This window comes from Prionailurus viverrinus, chromosome C2, assembly GCF_022837055.1.
Source record: "Prionailurus viverrinus isolate Anna chromosome C2, UM_Priviv_1.0, whole genome shotgun sequence".
NCBI lineage: Eukaryota > Metazoa > Chordata > Mammalia > Carnivora > Felidae > Prionailurus > Prionailurus viverrinus.
The window spans coordinates 155,315,554-155,332,552 of NC_062569.1; the positions used below are offsets into that span (position 1 = coordinate 155,315,554).

The 16,999-nt window shown below is 49.2% G+C and overlaps 1 protein-coding gene across 4 annotated transcripts in view; it reads left to right on the forward strand.

Moving 5' to 3' along the window:
• Window positions 1-16,999, forward strand: part of BACE2 (beta-secretase 2) — a 101,926-nt gene that overhangs the window by 60,829 nt on the left and 24,098 nt on the right. For 2 of the 4 annotated variants that reach the window (XR_007155637.1, XM_047875274.1), the window contains exon 7: window positions 1,958-2,107. Coding sequence is in view for 2 of the 4 variants with exons in the window: in XM_047875274.1 (XP_047731230.1) it covers window positions 1,958-2,107 (150 nt within the window). In the remaining 2 variants the exon portion in view is untranslated. Of the gene's footprint in view, window positions 1-1,957; window positions 2,108-7,124; window positions 7,294-9,952; window positions 10,062-16,999 lie in introns of all 4 variants that reach the window. The other 2 variants (XR_007155636.1, XM_047875273.1) reach the window with 2 other exon arrangements.

Consider the following 16,999-nt stretch of genomic DNA (forward strand, 5'->3'; position numbering starts at 1 on the left):
CAGGACGGGGTGGAGGGGGGCTTGCACCTGCCGGGTGTGGTCCTGTAGTACACGGCACTCAGGGTTTGTGCAGCAACACCCAGTTTTCTCAGTTCTTGCCCCGACTGGCCTGCACACCATCCCTGCTTACCTGTCTTACCTCCTCTCTGCTTCCATAACACCCTCCTCCTGGACTTCTGGTCCCTGCACCCTCCTCATGGGGTCTCCTTTGCCAGCCTGATCCAGGGTGGGTCCTAGGCCCTTCCCTTCTCCCTGTGTTCTCTCGGAGGGATTCCATCTACGCCACATCACCGCCCATCGGTGACTCCAGCCAGGCCCGCCCCCTGGAGTTGAGACTCAGGAACCAGTGGCCTGTGCAAATCCCACTTGGACACCTTACTGGCTTGCCACAAAGCTCAGATCTCTCTTAATGGTCTCTGGTGAAGATGCCAGGGCACTATCATTTCCTCTGTCTCCCCTCTGTTCCTTCCGATCCGCCCCACCAGCCTCCACTGCTGACCTCGGTTTTACCCATTGAGGCAGTTTCTCTGCCCGTCCTCCCTCAGACACATCTCGTGCTGGCCCCCCACCCCCGCCCTTAGCTCAGCTCAGCTTCTTGGAGATGCTCTCTCTCCACTGTCTCCCCAGTGACCTGTTACTCCAAGTGGGTGCTCTCCTAGCTGAGCCCCCTCCCATGCCCTCGTGGCCCCGCCCCCTCCCATGTCCTGGCCCCGCCCCCACCCTTGCCCTCCTGGCTCCACCCCTCCCATGCCCTCCTGGCCCCGCCCCCTCCTTGCCCTCCTGGCCCCGCCCCCTCCCTTGCCCTCCTGGCTCCGCCCCCTCCCATGCCCTCCTGCCTTTGCTCCATCACACTCAGTCCCAGCTGTGCCCCTGTCCCAGGCTCTCCTAGATCTGTTCCTGTCACATACACTCCTAGAGCTCTTCCTGTCGCACACTTCTCTCGTTCTGACCTGAGCTGGGCCCTCGCTCTGCTGGCCGTTTTCGAAGAGGCACACCCGGCACGGTTCTTCCCTCTTTGAGCTGGCAGGTGCGGGTAGATGTCCTCTGGAACCTACGCTCGCCCTGGTGAGCTGATGGGAGTTAGTTGCGTTTGACTTGTGGACTCGGCAACTGGTGGGCATGTGCCGGTGGCGTTGTCCATCCAGACCCAGGGCGGGAGGCCCAGGTGGACGCTGTGTCGCCTTGGCTGTTCGCTTTTCCCGCAGATACTTCCCGAGTCTCTCCTGGGGGCCCGGTGTTAGAACTGCCAGGTGGGACAGACAGCAGGCCTCTGTCCTTAAAGGACTCAGACTGTGGTGCAGGAAACAAATTCAGCAGTTCCACCAACGAATGTCAAATTCTAACCACCGCAGGAGGAAAGAGCGAGGGGGAGAGCTGCATGACGGGATAGCGGCACGGTGGGGAGGGTTTCCTGGACAAGAGGGCGTCTGAGCTGATGTCTGGAGGAGCAGAACGATATCGCCGGAGAGCAGAGACCCCCCCACAGCGCTGCGCACCGGGATGAGTTCCGCGCTTGGAGTTCAAAGGAGGGGCGATGCCCGAAAGGCTCGGAAGGTTCTCTCTCCTAAAGGGTCGTTGGCCACTGCTGTGACCCTGGGCGCGTTACTTCACCTGTGCTCCGGTTTCCTCGCCCATAAAGTGCTGGGGGGTGGGGTGGGGTGGGGTGGGGTGATACTGTGCTGGTGGGGTTTTTTGAGAATTCAAGGAATTACTGCTGCAGGGGGCTCGGAACAGCGCCTGCTACCAGTAAGGACTCCGTGTGCCTGGGGCATCTTAATAGCTGGGGATTCGTCATCACCGCTCGCCTTCCAGAAGACTGCTGGCTCGGCCAGGCCGTCCCGAGGAAACGTTGTTTACCGCCACGGGCATCTGGCGAGGGGATGAGGAGAGCTGGGAGCGGTTTCCTCTTGACGCGCCAGACGAGTCATGGTTTCTCACGTGCTCTCTTTCTGTCCAGATTCCAGAATTCTCTGATGGTTTCTGGACTGGGTCCCAGCTGGCTTGCTGGACGAATTCTGAGACGCCTTGGTCTTACTTCCCTAAAATCTCCATCTACCTGAGAGACGAGAACTCCAGCCGATCGTTCCGCCTAACCATCCTGCCTCAGGTACGAACCGGCCCGTGTGCTTTTCTCCCGGAGCGCGTCCCGTGCGGAAGTCAGGCACTTGGTGCGGGACGTGCCGCTACAGATAGCACGTCGGTGTGGGGTGTCGATCGCCACCGTGATGCCGTGTGACAGGTGACCGCAAAAGCCAGCAGCCCCGTCCGCGAGCGTGAGTCTGGGAGGGTTGCCTGGTCTCCGCAGGCTCGCTGGCGTGCTTGGCCGGGCCTCGCTTGGGTGGTCTAGGGTGGCCTCGCTCACGAGTCTAGTGGCTCCCAGATGACTCCCACCGTCCAGTGGCTGACGCACGGGGGTGGCGGGGCTCAGAGAGAGAGGGGAGACACGCAGGAGCCCCCGGAGCAGGCGCACAGCTGGCCATCACCTCCCGTGCACTGCTGCCCCTGGGGGCCCGGGTGGGGGAAGTGCGCCCACCTCCCAACGAGAGGGCTGCACAGTGCCATCGCAAGGGCCTGGCAACAAGGGAAGGTTGGGAATTGAGGACATTTTTGCAGTATCCACCAAAGCACCAGCACGTGTTTTGGTTTTTGGTGTTTTTTTTGTTTTTTTTACTTTATTTTCAATTTTTGTAATGTTTATTATTGAGAGACAGAGAGAGACCGAGCATGAGCTTGGGAGGGGCAGAGAGAGAGGGAGACACAGAATCCGAAGCAGGCTCCGGGCTCTGAGCTGTCAGCACAGAGCCCGTCGCGGGGCTCGAACTCACGAACCATGAGATCATGACCGGAGCCGAAGTCGGACGCTCAACCGACTGAGCCCCCCAGGCGCCTCCTCCTCTTCCTAAGCTTCTAATCGAACAGCATTTTGTGCCCTGCTCCATCTCGCTCTGGCTCTCGCTCTGGTCCCCCTTCGGGAACCTCCCAAGTGCCCTCCATGTACCCCAGCCCCCTTCTTTCTCTCCTAAAAACGTTGCCACGTACATAATCTTCTATGTGGCCGCTCTGAGCCTGCTCTGCCTGCCGTGAGCCATCAGTGGGTCCCCGCTCTGTGCGTACTGACTCCTCATTCCTGGTGGCTTTCTGGAAGCCCTCCAGCCTGCGCCCTGCTATGCCCTTGACCCACCACTCACCGGTCACCGTCCTCTAGGGCTCTGTGCTCGCTCTGATCGCTTAACCTTTGCTCCTGCCAAGCCCCTGCCTGAAATGCCCTCTCCTCCCCACTCCCTCTGCATATCCAGATTCTTCCCATCCTTCAAGATCCAACTCAGACAAACCTTCTTTTGTTGACCCTCCGCTGAGCAGAATAACCCGTTGTGAGGCTGCCCTTCAGACTCATAATGCATGTTGTTTAGTCGTCTCATCTGGCATGCAGTGGCGTCTGTAGGGTGTGTTTTATGCTGCCGCCTTTTTCATTCGACTTCTGTTTTCTTTAAAAGCACACGCACACACCCTTACAGTTCTCCCTCAGCTACATTAATTCCTCGAAGATAAGAACCAGGAGACTGAAGACCTTCTTCCTTCCCAGGAATGACTGGGCCGGGGAGGCTAGTGGGTAGTAACTGTTTTTTGAACAGACCGGATGAGTGTGCCTTTGTTGTGACTTGGTGAATTGGGGATAAAGGATGGGATGGGGGGGGGGGGTAAGGCAGGAGGAGTCATTTCAGAGGAAAGAAGGAAGTGATAATATTGCCTTTTTCCTTCTCGACTGTATATGGGGGGAGGGGGGACGTGCCTTCCAGGAATGGAGGGTTACTGGGGAAGGGCCCAGAAGCCTCGGGAGAAGGCTTCACAGAGGATGCACGCGGCCGGAGCCCGAGGCTTCGGTTACGTTCTCAGCTCTGCCCCTGACTCACACTGTAACTTTGAGCAGATCGCCTCGCCCTTTCTCCGTCTGTCCCTTTAACTATAAAAGAAGATTCACGATACTTGCCAGAGACATTCTCACTGCATACGGTGCTGTGTTTTCTGTGTCTTTAAAATAATTGCGCGCCGTGATTGCATTTTGGGCACACCTCGAGAGGTAGGCACCATTTCATCAGCGTGGTTCGTAACTAAAGTTGATCAGGACAAAAGTGAGCACGTAATGGTAAATTAATGGCATGGGGTTGGCTGCCAGCATCAGGGACTCCTAAGAAACCAAGAAAACAGGCATTCGGCGGAAAATCTGTTATGTCCACAGCAGGCAGTTGGATGGGCAGTTGTGAACTGTCGCCTGCTGAGAATCTCACAAGCTCCGGGTGCCACTGACACACCCCTCAGGGTCAGCGCTGGGGGTGTGGGGGGGGAGCATCTCCTAATACTCCTGCCCCCGACTTCCTAACATTTAGGGCAGCCATCAGGGCTCATTGTCCCCAAAGTTTTAGAATGGGGGGCCCCTGCCTAGGACCTCCGGTAACAGCAGTCCTGGAGGGCATATGCTGGCTAGTGCAGGAAAGCGTTGTGTCAGAGGCATCTCTGAAATTTTGTCCGTCTCCGGCGCTCTTTTCCAAAAGCACATGGGCTGAATCTGTTTTGGCCAGTTTTCAAAAGCGGCCCCCAACCCCAGCCCACAGGCGAATTCTGGTTTTCTTTTCCCCAGAACCCTAAAAATGTAAATAATGCCAGTCTACCCCTGATTGGTCTGTGGGTGCTATTTTCGCGTGAGGCAGACAGTTTATTCTGAGATCTAGCAATGCTGCAGCTCTCCTAGCATGTTCCAGCATCTACAGTCTGGAACCTTTACTGGAAGTCGTCCGGGAGACACGCAGGAAGAGTAAAAGATCCCAGATTCAGTCTGCGTGTTTTTGTATCGGTAGCGTCTGTTACAGGACAACGTGATGATTGATTGGGTTTTATTATAGAATCAGTTGGGGGAGTGTGTGTGCTCGTGTTCGTGTACTTTCCTAGGGCTTGCTTACAGAACCTTAGGTGAAGGTGCTTTGACGGCAGGTAAGTGTATCTGTCCCCTGCCTTTGCCTAATTTAAGTTGATCCGGGGAAGTCGTGCTTTTCATTCGGTGCCGATGATGCTTAGCCCCCCTCACTCAACGTAGCGCACACCTCCTGAGGTCCTCCTGTGTGCCTGTCGTACCCTAGAAGCCTAGGCACCAGGATACAGTGAGGAACAGAATGAACGGGCCCTTGTCTTGAAGGAGGGCTTGGAGACAGACAGATCAGTCAGGCAGGGTTCTAAGGGCAAGGCTGTTCCCTGGACGCAGCAGCCACTGCAGGCGATGTCCTTGCTCGCCTCCCTGCCTTGCAGCCGCCCTCCCTCTTGCCTTCTCTGCACTGACCGGGGCAGTGATGTTCTTCTTCCTCAGGGGTCCGTTTGATCAGATACTCTCTCTGCAGCCTGACTTCTGGTTTCCGTTCCTGCTCTCGTGTCGTCACTCCTTGTGGCTGGTGCTCTGTCCTGCCTCCTGCTGTCGGGGTGCAGCCGGGAGGCAAACCATTCCTTCCTTGGGACAGCCCCTCCCTGCTGCACCCTCTGAAAATACCCCCCCCCCCACACACACACACTCCTTCTGGCAACAGAGCCCAGGGCTCGAGACCTTTCCCTCCAAATCTTTCCTTGTGCTTTTGCCCTTTAGGGCCGCTCAGTACTCACAAGAAGGTCCTTCTTCCTACTCCTGTTGTAATCTTACGCTTTATTTTCCAAATGTTTGGTATTTTGTGTTACTAAGCCACTGTATTCTCTCGGTTGCCTGCATTTGAATACTTTGCTGTTAAAAGAACAAAGGGAGCCTTCTTACTGATGCAAGGATGATTTGCTCTCTGATTGTTTTAAGTTTTGACTCATTTCCTCTGGAACTCGTGCCCCACCCCTCTGTGCCCTGCCCCCCCCCCTGCCCCAAGGACCTCAAGGGCCATGTTTGTGTTTATTGAACTTCACAGCCCCTGCAAGAAATGGCCCTCAGCCAGGACAGACCCTTCTTCCACGAGGTGTGCTATATCTTCTCTCTGACTCTGACGGCTTCTCTCTCTTTGACTGAGGGAATAGATCCTCCTGCTTCTGCCTTGCTGCCTCCTTGGAAGCTCCCTTTGGCAGAGGATGACAAGGACAGTGCCCTAGGCCAGCGAGGAGCCTTTGCTGTTGCTCGGGAGAGAGGATGATGCCGATGGTCCAGACTGGGCGGTAGCCATGGGGATGGGAGCGATGATTGCATTCGGATTCCATTTCAGCGGAAGGCCTGCTGTGTAGGGAAAGAGAACCTGGCCCGGTGTTGTAGGGCCTGAGTAACTGGGTGAATCACGGATTTACTGAGACAGAAGACCTTAAACAAAAGGCACATTTGGGGGAAATGTTCCCAGTTCAGTTTTTTTAATATTAGATTTGAGATGCCGGTTGAGTGGCGAATGGGCAGGAGGACGTAAGAGTGTGGCTATGGCAGCAGAGATCTGCCTGGAGGTCAAGATTCGGGGGTCAGCATAGAGCCCAGGGGTGTGCTTAGGGTCACGGGGCCACATGGGTCACCCAGGGGGGCAGCCAGAAGGAGAGCCCAGAGCCCTGGAGTTCTCCGATGCTTGCAGTGAAGAAATTAGTGGCCAGTGAGTTGGGAGGAAGAGGAGAGAACCCTTTCTCAGAAGCCAAGCGAAGGAAGAGGTCTGAGGGGGAGACTTCGCTGGGCGACATTGCCGTGGAGGGGCCTGTCGGAGCGGTTCCCCCCGACTCCGCATTTACCTCCTGCCTCCTCCGTAGATGGGGAGCTTCAAGGGGGCAGGCACGGGGTGTCCTTCAGCCCTGTGGTGCTGGCCCTGAGGCAGTATCTAAGCCATGCCAAGTGCTCTGTCAATAACAGCTGGCTGGTTGGCCGGACAGACGGACATCACTGTGGCGCCCCCGTGGAGTTACAGGTGGAGCACGTGCCTTCATCACTTTCAACGATGCTTATCACCACGCTTGTGCTCTCAGCTTCTGGATGGCAGGGTGATGTCCCCGCACCCCTCCCCACCCCACCCCACCGTGTATCTCCCCACAGCACCTGGGAGGCGGGGGCGGGCGTTCCGAACGCGGCGTGACCTCGACACCTCCGCGACGCTGCCCGATTCATGCCCCTCCTTGTCTGTTTGCTCTGTCCTCTTATGTAGCTTTACATCCAGCCCATGATGGGGGCTGGCCTGAACTACGAATGTTACCGATTCGGCATTTCACCTTCCACCAACGCGCTGGTGATCGGTGCTACCGTGATGGAGGGCTTCTACGTGGTCTTTGACAGAGCTCGGAAGAGGGTGGGCTTTGCGGCAAGCCCCTGCGCAGGTAAGCGACGCGTGCGTTGGACAGAGGGCCCTAACCTGAGCGCTTTATTGGAAGCGATTCTTGGTAGCGTGTCAGTTGCTACTGAATTGTTCGGTGCGGGCCTGTCGTCACTGATCGGTCTTACCAGTAAGACGTACCATAGGATTGTGGAGAGGAGTAAGCGAGACAATCCACGTAGGACGTTTAGTCCTGTGCTTGACACATGGGAAGTGCTTGTAAATGTTAGTGTGATAGTTGTCTCTCGGGTTAAATTTAAAATGGTGACTCAAAGGGGCGCCTGGCTGGCTCAGTCAGCTGAGATTCCAACTTCGGCTCCGGTCATGATCTCACGGTTCGTGGGTTCGAGCCCCGCGTCGGGCCCTGGGCTGACAGCTCGGAGCCTGGAGCCTGTTTCGCATTCTGTGTCTCCCCCGCTCTCTGCCCCACCCCCACTCTCGCTCTGTCTTTCTCTCTCAAAAATAAATAAACATTAAAAGAAAGGGTATCTCACACCATAGAATAAACATACGCGGCCTTGGGGATGAATTACAGGGTTTTTGACAGTGAGATCAAAATAAATAAAGCAGATTCGTGGGTAGGCTGTTTTTCTTTCCCTCCAAGAAATCTTCGTTGTGAGATAAGTCAATGCCTATCATTGCTATTTCTTGAAATCCTAAAATAATGAGATCAAGGAGCGTGTTTTTCTCCTAGAATTCTTTTGGAGAGCTGGTTTGAGGGTGAGTCAGCAGCGTGGCTCTGCAGAGCTGAGCTTGAGAGAGTGGGGCAGGTGTTCAGAGAAACCAGGAGAGGACAGGGACGATGATGGGCGGGTAATCCCCCCCCAAGCTCGAGAATGTCTGTAGACGAACAACTTGTTAGAATGGGGTGTCCGCACAGCGCATGGTTTAGCGGGGTGGGGGCGGGGGGGTCGAGTACGTCTAGCAGTAGCCCAAGCTGGTGTGGAAAAGGCCAGGGCTGGACGTGGCATGGGATGGAATCGCCCGGACGCGTGGAGAGCGCGTGAGCAGGCAGTGGCCGGGTGCCACGGTGCTTCTGGGTAGGATTCCAGGGAACTCACAAATCCTGGCACTTTGGATTCAGAGTTGGTGGGTAACGTGCCAAGGGAGAGGAAAAAAACTAAGCAGACGTGAGGCAGCCAAAGAGTGGGCAACAGGGAGGTGGAACCGAAGAAAATTAGAGGCTGGGGTGAAATACAAGACCACCATGCAGTGCCGGGGTGGAGGTGTGTGGGTTAGATGAAAGCATCCTTAGGCTCTAGACGTAGCGACAGGATGGGCAGGAAGGCTGACTAACTGTGCTGGTCGCTTCGACCCTGACCAGACCTTACCTGGGATCTAAAACCAACGGGAGAATTTGGGGGAGAGTGTCAAACGATCTCCGCTGATTTATTCCGGAGAGGGAGGTTTCAGTTATTATTTGCTACCCAAATCGTGGTCGTAACATTGGGATCCTGGTTAAGAAAGCAGGTCAGTGATGCGTCACGGTGCCTCACAGCCTCGTTTGGACACATTGGCGTTCTCGAAGGGTAACGTAACAATTTGGAGAGTGGGTGAAGAGAAATAGTGAAAGGAGAACTTACATCCGGAATATTGGCCCTACTCATGTGCTGTCTAAAGAAAACCACCCTGGGGCGCCTGGGTGGCGCCGTCGGTGAAGCGTCCGACTTCAGCCGGGTCACGATCTCGCGGTCCGGGAGTTCGAGCCCCGCGTCAGGCTCTGGGCTGATGGCTCGGAGCCTGGAGCCTGCTTCCGATTCTGTGTCTCCCTCTCTCTCTGCCCCTTCCCCGTTCATGCTCTGTCTCTCTCTGTCCCAAAAATAAATAAACGTTGAAAAATAAATAAATAAATAAATAAAATAAATAAATAAAAAAAACCACCCTGGGGCGCCTGGGTGGCTCCGTCGGTGAAGCGTCCGACCTCGACTCGGGTCATGATCTCATGCTTTGTGAGTTCGGGCCCCGCAGTGGGCTCTCTGCTCTCAGCATGGAGCCCGCTTTGGATTTTCTGTCTGCCCCCCTGCCCTCGTCTCTCTTCCCCGCTTGCTCTCTCTCTCTCTCTCAAAAATAAAACGTAAGAAAATACCCAACACCACGTACATATTTGTTGCAAATACCTTCTTAAACGTTAACGCAGATTCCTCTGACTTTGTTGGTGAGCAGGCTCAGAGTCCTTGCGATAATGTTTATCTTTGAGAGCGCATTAACTGTTTTTAGCCTGTGAGGTATCCCTGGGGGAGACCTTTCTCTGGGCACTACCTGGGAGTGTACAATCTGAGATGCTACTCTGTCTCCTGGATGTGAATGTTTTACTTTTTTTTTTTTACATTTATTTATTTTTGAGAGACAGAGAGATAGAGCACAAGTGGGGGAGGGGCCGAGACAGAAAGAGACACAGAGTCCGAAGCAGGCTCCAGGCTCCGAGCCGTCAGCCCGGAGCCCGACGCGGGGCTCGAACTCACGAACCGCGAGATCGTGACCTGAGCCGAAGTCGGACGCTTAACTGACGGAGCCACCCAGGCGCCCCTGAATGTTTTACTTCTTATAACCCAGAGAACTAAGAACGAAGGCAATTTTCCTTATAATTTCTGTTCTCTTGTTAAATACCATTAAAGTAGAGGCTGCTATGGCAACAGCCGTATATCGTCCACTTAATTCCGCAGGGAGCGGAATCACCGTGTCTCCTAAGTGAATTGCTGTTGGAAACAGTTTAGTATGAAGCGTCTCCAGGCAAAGCAACATTCGTTCCTGCATTTCAGCATGAATCCTTTGGTAGGTGCGCTTATAGAAATTTTTCTGTTACTATTTAAAAAATATATATTTAGGGTTTTGGTACTTAAACATTTGATTTCACCAGCCATGGGAATACACGCAGATATGTCTCCTCTCTCGTGCAAACCGTTTAGCCATTAAAGTAATTCCTTCCCTCCAAGCTGCAATTAGAGCCAGACAGTGGTCTATGGGGCTGTAATAAATGGAAGAGAGACACCGCTTTTTTTTTTCTCTTTCTAGAAGTGTTTATTTTTAATTCATAACCTGCTTTAAATAACAAAGAAAATGATTTAAGTCACAGGAAATCATGTGCTTTGTACACACTTTTGGAACACCCAGATTTAACAAATGCTAACGTTTTTGTCATATTTTCTTCAAAAATGTGTCATAGAAACAAAGTAAATGGAGTTAGAGCCCCACCCCACTGCCTTCCCCAGAATTACCCTTTAGCTTGAAACCCGTGTACGTTCTTATAATTACTACGCACGTAACATTTCACTCCACAGGTATGAGTACCTTGCATTCATCATCTCTTGCTTGGTAACAACTTAGCCCCCAGTTTAGCGGTACTTGACCTTGTGCAGGTGCTGAAGGTCAGCAGCCGAGGAGTGGCTTAGCTGGGGGTTCTGGTCTAGGGTCTCTCGTGAGGCTGGAGGGGACTCTTGGAATCTCCCTCCTGTGGTCGGACCTTGCCAACCGGACCTTACTTGCCGTTTGGACCTCACACCAGGCTTCCCCGAGCACACTTAGGACGGTCGTCTGGTCACCCGGGAGCAAGCGATTGCAGGGAATAGAAGGGCGATAGAGCAACCGAGACAGAAGCCACGGTCTTTTTCCCAACCAATGTTGAAAGGGCATACTGTCGCTTCCGCCCTATTCTGTTGGTCGCACAGAACCACCCTGGTGCACTGTGGGAGGGGGATTACACAAGCGTAAACACCAGGGAGCGGGGATCGTCGGCGTCACCTTAGAAGCTGTCTCCCATATACCTGTAAATAAGTACCATATAACAACCAACATAGGTTGGTTGGTTGGGGGGTTTTGGTGTTTTAAAGTGTATACGGGGGCGCCTGGGTGGCTCAGTCGGTTAAGCGTCAGACTTCGGCTCAGGTCACGATCTCGCGGTCTGTGGGTTCGAGCCCCACGTGGGGCTCTGCGCTGACAGCTCGGAGCCTGGAGCCTGCTTCGGATTCTGTGTCTCCCTCTCTCTCTGACCCTCCCCTGCTCACACTCTTTCTCTCTCTCTCTCTCTCTCTCTCTCACTCAAAAATAAACATTAAAAAAATTTAAGGAAACAATTATTGAAAAATAATAAAATGAAATGTATGTGAATGCTACACAGTACTATAGATAATAATATATATCCTTTGTCCACCTGCTTTATCGGTCGGCATTACATTTACTAGATTTTCCGTGTTGATGGGAGATCACCCATTTTGACTGCTGTATAGTATCCTCTTGGATGAATATACCCAGATTATTTACCCAGTCCTGCCTTGATTAACATCTGGATCGTTTCTAATATTTGCAGTTATAAACACTACTGCAGCGAACATCTTTCTGCCTGTGAATGAGATCTTCTGAAAATGGAATTTCTAGATGGTTTGGTATGCCAGTCTTTGGAATTCCTGGCTGCTGTTGGATTTGTCCTCAAGGTAGCTGGACCATCAGCATTCTACAAGAGTTTTCATTTCCTCAAACTATTCTATTCTATTCGTTTTGTTTTTGTTTTTGCTTTTGGCCAATCTATATGTGTGAAATAGTGTCACAGTTTGATTACTTCTGAGATGATGCAACTTTGGATGTTTTCGGGGTGTCTGAGCTTTCTCTCTTATGGTGAATTTTTCTACCATCTTTTTTATCGATGGCTACACAGTCTTAATATTTGATCCGTTAATTCTGGGGGGCTAATGTGTGGTAAATATCTGCTAGTCTCTGGATTTCTCTTACTTGTTTTTATTAGCTTTCACTTACATTTATTGACATTTAGGGAAATAAAATGTACCAATCTCTTCTTTACGGCTTTTACTCTGTACCTTATTTAAGAAATTTTTCTTTAATCTAAGAAAATAGAGATTTTTTTTTTCTAGAGATACTATATACTTCTCCTCTCCCCCCCCCCCCGCCATTTTCTCATAATGTGAAGTAGGAATCTAATTTTTATAAGGGCATTCAATTTTCTCACTACCATTTATGGAATATATTTTCTCCTCTGATATTTTCAATATTTTATTATAAAAAATTTTAATATACAGAAAAGGCTAAAAATAATGACATTCTAAATACACATTATCTAGATTTAATAATTTTATATTTTGATGTATATTAGTATGTGTGTATGTAGTTTTTGTTTGAGCCATTTGCAAGTAGGTTGCAGATATCATGACATTTTACTCCTAAATATTTTACTCCATAATACCTCATCCACAAATATCTCTTAAAATTAAGGACAGGCTCGTATATAACCATAATACCATTATGACTCCTAAAAAAGCTAACAATATTTACATTGTAATATCGTGTAGTATCTAGGCCATATTCAGATTTCCTCAGTTACCCCCCAAATGGCATTCTTAGCTGTTCTTTTTTTTTTTTTCCCCAAAAGCCCGTTGTTTTGTAGGATATATTTAGATTTGTCTGGATTTTTCCTAATGGTATCATTTAACATGTTCATTTAACCTCACATTTCTATAAACTTGGCTTGGTTTAGATTCAAGTTAAATAATTAAATAATTTTAATAACATCTTCGTTGTATACCAAGACCCAGTATAAATCTGGATCTATTAATTTTTTTTTAAGTTTATTTGTTTATTTTGAGAGAGAGCGCAAGTGGGAGAGGGGCAGAGAGAGAGAGAGATTCTGTGCAGGCTCTGTGCTGTCAGTGTGGAGCTGAACTCAGGGCTCGAACCCACGAACTGTGAGATCATGACCTGAGCCGAAACCAAGAGTCTTACACTCCACCAACTGAGCTCCCCAGGTGCCCCTGGATCTCTTATTTCTGAACATTCTCTTTTATCCCACTGGTGTAGCTGCCTGCCCCTGTGGTATAACATATAGTTTAATATCTATAGTTATAATAAGACCTAATATCCAGCAGGGGCTCACCTCTTCTCCTTATTCTTCTTTAGATGGTCCTGGCTACTTTTGTCCTTTTGTTCAGCTTGTCAAGATCTCTGAAGAACCTTATTGAGATTTTGATTGCAAGTGCACTGGATGTACAGATTAACTTGAGAAGAAACCAAATCTTTATTTATTTACTTTTTAATGTGTATTTATTTTTGAGAGAGAGAGAGAGAGAGAGAGAGAGAGAAGAGTGCGAGCAGGGGAGGGGCAGAATCTGAAGCAGGCTCCAGGCTCTGAGCTGTGAGCCTCGACGCGGGTCTCGAACTGAGCCACCCAGGCGCCCCCAGATCAAATCTTTATTATACAAGTCTTCTCCTCCTGAATGTGCTAAGTCTTACTTGTTTAGGTCTTCTATTATATCCTACAGAGTTTTTGCAGTTTTCTTCAAGAAGTTCTTATGCATATACCTCTTGCTCAGATACCTATTTTGATTGGTATACAGGCAACACAGGGTTTGTTTGTATATTAATCTTCTATCCAGTCACGTTGCTAAATTCTGCTTTTAAAATAGTTGTTAGAGGCACTTGGATTTTTTGTGAGAGCAGTCCTATAGTCTGGTGCATGGAGTAGGCTCTTGGAGTTCCCTTCTAATCCTCCGTTAAGGGATTCTCACTTTGCTGAAATTGTTTAGTATGAATGGAAAAACGGTTTGACATTTTCTGCTAATGTTAAACATATTCCTACTCTATGACTCAGCAACGGCACTCTTAGGTAGATGCAGTGAGGAAATGAATGTGTGTTTCCACCCAAAGACCTGACCAGAAGCAGCTTTATTCATAAAACAAACTAAAGCACATCATTCAGTAATTACATTATTACATAAAACCGCCATTTTCATCAAACTAAAAGCTGTTCAAAGCCCGACAAAGGAAAACGGATAAACATTATGACACAGCAGTTTTCCTTATGCTGAAGAATGTAATTTAGGATTTCTTTTAAATTTCATGTTTCCCCCAAGTTAAAAAAAAATTTCTAGGGGGCGCCTGGGTGGCTCAGTCGGTTGAGCGTCCGACTTTGGCTCAGGTCATGATCTTACAGTTTGTGAGTTCGAGCCCCATGTCGGGCTCTGTGCTGACAGCTCAGAGCCTGCAATCTGCTTCTGATTCTGTGTCTCCCTCTCTCTCTGCTCCTCCCCCGCTCATGCTCTGTTTCTCTCTCTCCTCCAAAAATAAATAAAAATTCAAAATTAAAAAAAATTTTTTAATATTTACTTTCGAGAGAGAGACCACACAGAGCATGAGCAGGACAGGTGCAGAGAGAGAGGGAGACACAGAACCCGAAGCAGGCTCCAGGCTCTGAGCTGTCAGCACAGAGCCCCATGCGGGGCTCGAACTCAAAAACCGTGAGATCACGACCTGAGCCGATGTTGGATGCTCAACCAATTGAGCCACCCAGGTGGCCCTCATTTTTCCCCAATTCTTGAATCATAATTTAACTATGTGTGGAATTCTAGGGTGACCGTTTTTCCCTTAGTGTTTTGAAGATGATGTTTCAACGTCTTCTGGCCAACATTACTGCTGATGAAAAGTCACTTTCAGTTGTACCAAAAAGGGTCCTCTGTTTCCTCTGCTTGCTGTTCAGACTTAGGTTAAATTTTTAGTCTTCTGGAGTTTCACCGTGAGGTATGTAGATATAGATTGTTTTTCATCTTGCTCAAGACTCATTGTGCTCTCTGAATCTAAGGATTCGTGTTTTTTATCATCAATCCTAGAGAATTCTCAGCTGGTTTCTCCTTCACTCTTACCTTACAGCCATTTTTACCTCTTTTGGATCTCCTGAGATAAATTTTGAGATGTCTCCTTATTTCCTCCATGTCCCCTGACTTTTCACTCATATTTTCTTCTCTTTATCTTTGCTGTATTCTGTGTAGTTTTCCGCAGATACATCCCATAGTGCCCTAGTTCTCTCTTCAACTGTGTTCGGTCGACCACTTAAACTATTCAGTGAGCTTTTAATTACATCGACTGTATTTTTCATTTCTGGCAATTCCACTGTGTACTTTTTCAAGTAGACAAGTTTACTTTTCTGTAAGTTTTGTTCTGTAAATATTGTTGTGACTTGTATTCCCTTTATCTCCATTATTTTATTTAATTTTTGAAAACGGCCAGATCATGTTCAAATTACAATGCATTATATAGTGCCCCGCTCTGTTAGAGGCAATTATAAATACTTCAAGTGTTCCCTCATTATTTCCTTAAATTTGTTTATTTTGAGAGAGAGAGAACCAGCAGGGGAGGGGCAGTGAGAGAGGGGGACAGGGGATCCAAAGTGGGTTTCGCACTGACAGCAGAGAGCTCAATGCAGGGCTCGAACTCTTGAACCGCGAGATCATGACCTGAGCCGAAGTCGGACACTTAACCGAGTGGGCCGTCCAGGCGCCCCCTCTCCCCATTATTTTTTGAGCCTCGTAATCTTCTGTTGCTCTTCTCTAATTCATTTAACAATTCCTTATGGATACATTGAAGTTGTTTCCAGTCTCCTGTTGTTATAGACAGTGTTGCAGTGGATCCCATTTGTCTGTGTTTATTCTCACATACGAAAGTAGAATAGAATTGCTGGGTCAAAGGGTATAAACATACAAGAATCTTTTTTTTTAATGTTTATATATTTTTGAGAGAGTGTGCAGGCAGGGGAGGGGGAGAGAGGGTGGGGGGACAGAGGATCTGAAGCAGCCTTTGCCCTGCCAGCAACAAGCCCGATACAGGTAGGGCTCGAGCTCACGAACTGTGAGATCGTGACCTGAGCCGAAGTCAGTCGCTCAGCCAACTGAGCCCCCCAGGTGCCCTAAGATTTTGTCATCTTGATGGGTATCGTCAGAGCTCTTTTCTGCGTTGGCTGTACCATTTGTCTAGCAATGTATACTGTGGCCTGACTCTCCAGTCAGCGTCACCAACAAGGTGTTGTCACCCCTTTGGGAATTTTGCCAACCTGATGGATGAAGGTTATCTCAGTGTAGTTTTTAATTTGTATTACTTCGTATGCGTGAGGTGGAGTTTATTTTTATAAGTAAATGTCTAGGGCATTTGTTTCTCATTTTCTGTGAACTAGGCACTCCTATCCTTTCCCCATTTTTTTTTTCCTGTCGGGTTTTTAGTTGTTTTCTATTGATTTGCAGAATCTCTGTGGTGTAATGGAGTAATTAGCTATTTGGAGGGAAAAAAGCTATGATCCATATTTCAATTCTACATTATTTAGAAACTTTGCTGATAATGGATTTTGTTTAATTTTTTTTTTTAAAGTTTATTTACTTTTGAGACAGAGAGAGACAGAGGATGAACAGGGGAGGGGCAGAGAGAGAGGGAGACACAGAATCTGAAGCAGGCTCCAGGCTCTGAGCTGTCAGCACAGAGCCCGACGTGGGGCTCGAACTCACGGACCGCGAGATCATGACCTGAGCCGAAGTTGGCCGCTTAACCGACTGAGCCACCCAGGCGCCCCTGATAATGGATTTTATTGAAGAAATGCTTTCATGGATTTAAATATGTCAGTCTTTTCCTTTAAGTCCCTTAGGTTTAAAGCCACATTTTAAATGACCTTGTTTATTGAAATTATTTCGTGATTTGTACAAGTACTTCTATATTTGATTTACCTTGACATAGTTTGTATGGATTAAACCTCCCCCCCAGATGATTATCCCATGTTCCTATAACATTTTTCCAAATAATCCACATTTTCTTCACTGATTTGAATATTATCACATACCAAATTCCAGTATTTGGGGAGATAGGTCTGTATGTCTGGATTTTCTATTCTGTTCAATCGATATATCTTACAGTATTTTTTTTTTAATTTATTGCTCTTGAGAGAGCAGGAG